This window comes from Oncorhynchus clarkii, chromosome 33 (assembly GCF_045791955.1).
Source record: "Oncorhynchus clarkii lewisi isolate Uvic-CL-2024 chromosome 33, UVic_Ocla_1.0, whole genome shotgun sequence".
In the NCBI taxonomy this organism is placed as follows: domain Eukaryota; kingdom Metazoa; phylum Chordata; class Actinopteri; order Salmoniformes; family Salmonidae; genus Oncorhynchus; species Oncorhynchus clarkii.
The window spans coordinates 37,650,601-37,655,600 of record NC_092179.1 but is presented as its reverse complement, the minus strand read 5'-3'; the positions used below and the strand labels follow the sequence as shown (position 1 = coordinate 37,655,600).

Below are 5,000 nucleotides of genomic sequence, written 5' to 3'. Positions count from 1 at the left end.
TACCCTTTAATCTAAATATATCCCCCCTGATACCTCTAACATACCCTTTAATCTATATATATCCACCCTGATACCTCTAACATACCCTTTAATCTAAATATATCCCCCCTGATACCTCTAACATATCCTTTAATCTAAATATATCCACCCTGATACCTCTAACATACCCTTTAATCTATATATATCCCCCCTGATACCTCTAACATACCCTTTAATCTATATATATCCACCCTGATACCTCTAACATACCCTTTAATCTAAATATATCCCCCCTGATACCTCTAACATACCCTTTAATCTAAATATATCCACCCTGATACCTCTAACATACCCTTTAATCTAAATATATCCACCCTGATACCTCTAACATACCCTTTAATCTAAATATATCTAGTGATACCTCTAACATATCCTTTAATCTATATATATCCACCCTGATACCTCTAACATACCCTTTAATCTAAATATATCTAGTGATACCTCTAACATACCCTTTAATCTATATATATCCACCCTGATACCTCTAACATACCCTTTAATCTAAATATATCCAGTGATACCTCTAACATACCCTTTAATCTATATATATCCAGTGATACCTCTAACATATCCTTTAATCTAAATATATCCACCCTGATACCTCTAACATATCCTTTAATCTATATATATCCAGTGATACCTCTAACATACCCTTTAATCTATATATATCCACCCTGATACCTCTAACATACCCTTTAATCTATATATATCCACCCTGATACCTCTAACATACCCTTTAATCTAAATATATCCACCCTGATACCTCTAACATACCCTTTAATCTAAATATATCCCCCCTGATACCTCTAACATATCCTTTAATCTAAATATATCCACCCTGATACCTCTAACATACCCTTTAATCTAAATATATCCAGTGATACCTCTAACATATCCTTTAATCTAAATATATCCAGTGATACCTCTAACATATCCTTTAATCTAAATATATCCACCCTGATACCTCTAACATACCCTTTAATCTAAATATATCCACCCTGATACCTCTAACATACCCTTTAATCTAAATATATCCACCCTGATACCTCTAACATACCCTTTAATCTAAATATATCCACCCTGATACCTCTAACATATCCTTTAATCTAAATATATCCACCCTGATACCTCTAACATATCCTTTAATCTAAATATATCCAGTGATACCTCTAACATATCCTTTAATCTAAATATATCCACCCTGATACCTCTAACATACCCTTTAATCTAAATATATCCACCCTGATACCTCTAACATACCCTTTAATCTAAATATATCCACCCAGATACCTCTAACATACCCTTTAATCTAAATATATCCACCCTGATACCTCTAACATACCCTTTAATCTATATATATCCAGTGATACCTCTAACATATCCTTTAATCTAAATATATCCACCCTGATACCTCTAACATATCCTTTAATCTAAATATATCTAGTGATACCTCTAACATACCCTTTAATCTAAATATATCCACCCTGATACCTCTAACATATCCTTTAATCTAAATATATCCACCCTGATACCTCTAACATATCCTTTAATCTAAATATATCCAGTGATACCTCTAACATATCCTTTAATCTAAATATATCCCCCCTGATACCTCTAACATACCCTTTAATCTATATATATCCAGTGATACCTCTAACATATCCTTTAATCTAAATATATCCACCCTGATACCTCTAACATATCCTTTAATCTAAATATATCCACCCTGATACCTCTAACATACCCTTTAATCTAAATATATCCAGTGATACCTCTAACATACCCTTTAATCTAAATATATCCACCCTGATACCTCTAACATATCCTTTAATCTAAATATATCCACCCTGATACCTCTAACATACCCTTTAATCTAAATATATCCACCCTGATACCTCTAACATACCCTTTAATCTAAATATATCCACCCTGATACCTCTAACATATCCTTTAATCTAAATATATCCAGTGATACCTCTAACATACCCTTTAATCTAAATATATCCAGTGATACCTCTAACATATCCTTTAATCTAAATATATCCACCCTGATACCTCTAACATATCCTTTAATCTAAATATATCCACCCTGATACCTCTAACATATCCTTTAATCTAAATATATCCACCCTGATACCTCTAACATATCCTTTAATCTAAATATATCCACCCTGATACCTCTAACATATCCTTTAATCTAAATATATCCACCCTGATACCTCTAACATATCCTTTAATCTAAATATATCCACCCTGATACCTCTAACATACCCTTTAATCTAAATATATCCACCCTGATACCTCTAACATATCCTTTAATCTAAATATATCCACCCTGATACCTCTAACATATCCTTTAATCTAAATATATCCACCCTGATACCTCTAACATATCCTTTAATCTAAATATATCCACCCTGATATCTCTAACATACCCTTTAATCTAAATATATCCAGTGATACCTCTAACATATCCTTTAATCTAAATATATCCACCCTGATACCTCTAACATACCCTTTAATCTAAATATATCCACCCTGATACCTCTAACATACCCTTTAATCTAAATATATCCACCCTGATACCTCTAACATACCCTTTAATCTAAATATATCCACCCTGATACCTCTAACATACCCTTTAATCTAAATATATCCACCCTGATACCTCTAACATATCCTTTAATCTAAATATATCCAGTGATACCTCTAACATATCCTTTAATCTATATATATCCACCCTGATACCTCTAACATACCCTTTAATCTAAATATATCCACCCTGATACCTCTAACATATCCTTTAATCTAAATATATCCACCCTGATACCTCTAACATATCCTTTAATCTAAATATATCCAGTGATACCTCTAACATATCCTTTAATCTAAATATATCCAGTGATACCTCTAACATATCCTTTAATCTAAATATATCCACCCTGATACCTCTAACATATCCTTTAATCTAAATATATCCAGTGATACCTCTAACATATCCTTTAATCTAAATATATCCAGTGATACCTCTAACATATCCTTTAATCTAAATATATCCAGTGATACCTCTAACATACCCTTTAATCTAAATATATCCACCCTGATACCTCTAACATATCCTTTAATCTAAATATATCCAGTGATACCTCTAACATATCCTTTAATCTAAATATATCCAGTGATACCTCTAACATATCCTTTAATCTAAATATATCCAGTGATACCTCTAACATATCCTTTAATCTAAATATATCCAGTGATACCTCTAACATATCCTTTAATCTAAATATATCCACCCTGATACCTCTAACATACCCTTTAATCTAAATATATCCAGTGATACCTCTAACATATCCTTTAATCTAAATATATCCACCCTGATACCTCTAACATACCCTTTAATCTAAATATATCCACCCTGATACCTCTAACATATCCTTTAATCTAAATATATCCACCCTGATACCTCTAACATACGCTTTAATCTAAATATATCCACCCTGATACCTCTAACATATCCTTTAATCTAAATATATCCAGTGATACCTCTAACATATCCTTTAATCTATATATATCCACCCTGATACCTCTAACATATCCTTTAATCTAAATATATCCACCCTGATACCTCTAACATATCCTTTAATCTAAATATATCCACCCTGATACCTCTAACATACCCTTTAATCTAAATATATATCCAGTATCCAGTACCTCTATCGCTGAGCTCAAATGACTCAGAAACACCTTAACAGCTGACACATTATATCATGTTAAATGTGTATCAGGTTTAAAACGCCTTGTGGAAGAGTTTGTTTGTGTCGTGTTGAGATTTCCATATACGAGCACACACACACACACACACATTCAGTGTTTGGTGGAATGGGGTCAAAGGTGACTCACCCATTTCCTGGGTCTGCCTCTCGGTCTCTTCTCTCCAGAGGCCAGGGCTTTCTGCAAAGCAAACACAAGACTCGTCATTAGACACAACATATAGAAACTAAATCTAGAAATAAATCTAGAAAAATATCAAGAAATAAATCTAGAAATAAATCTAGAAAAATATAAAGAAATAAATCTAGAAATAAATCGAGAAATAAATCTAGAAATAAATCTCATATATGATAGTTGTTATTTATTTATCCCCCCTGCAGGATAACAGAAAAAACAAGGGAGGAAGGGATGGAAAGGGGGGGTGGAGGAGGAGAGGAACGGGTTCTACATAGAACCTAAAAGGGTTCTTCAAAGGGTTCTCCTATGGGGAGAGCCAAATAACCGTTCTGGAACCCTTCTTTCTAAGAGTGTATAACTGATTGTAAGTGGCTCGGTCTTTGAGCTGGTCCGAACACTACCAGCTTCACTGTAATCAGTCCACTATGGGCCCTGGTCAGAAGTACACTCTTTAGAAAAAAGGGTTCCAACAGGTTCTTCCAATGTCTCCCACAGGGGAACCACGTAGAACCCTCTCGGGGGGGAAATGTTTCTACATGGAAACCCGACTGAGTGCTCCCTAAAAGGGTTCTTCCACTGTCTCCCACAGGAGAACCCTTTTTGGTTCCAGGTAGAACTCTTTTGGGTTCCATGTAGTTGGGTTATCGCTGCACCTGCGATATAATCTGGCAGATATGTGTACGCGACCAATAACATTTAGACGGTAACTGTCTCAGACGGTAGAGCAAAACGGCTTCTTCTTCTCGTGTCTCTGTGACTGCCTCGTCCTCCTCCTCTTCCTCTCTCTCCTCTACCTCCTCCTTTTCCACCTCCTCTCCCTCCTCTTCTAACTCCTCCTTCACCTCCTTCTCTTCTACCTCCTCCTCCACTTCAACCTCCTCCTCCTCCTCTTCCAACTCCTCCTCCTCTCCCTCCTCTTCCACCTCATCGTCTCCCTCCTCTTCCACCTCCTCCTCTCCCTCCTCTTCCACCTCCTCCTCTCCCTCCTCTTCCACCTCCTCTTCCACATC

The 5,000-nt window shown here is 35.3% G+C and overlaps 1 protein-coding gene across 1 annotated transcript in view; it reads right to left on the bottom strand.

Moving 5' to 3' along the window:
• The window catches only part of LOC139392983 (high mobility group AT-hook 2), an 88,220-nt gene that overhangs the window by 65,436 nt on the left and 17,784 nt on the right, over nt 1–5,000 (bottom strand). The window contains exon 3 of the mRNA XM_071141290.1: nt 3,943–3,993. Within this exon, the coding sequence (XP_070997391.1) occupies nt 3,943–3,993 (51 nt within the window). The remainder of the gene's footprint in view (nt 1–3,942; nt 3,994–5,000) is intronic.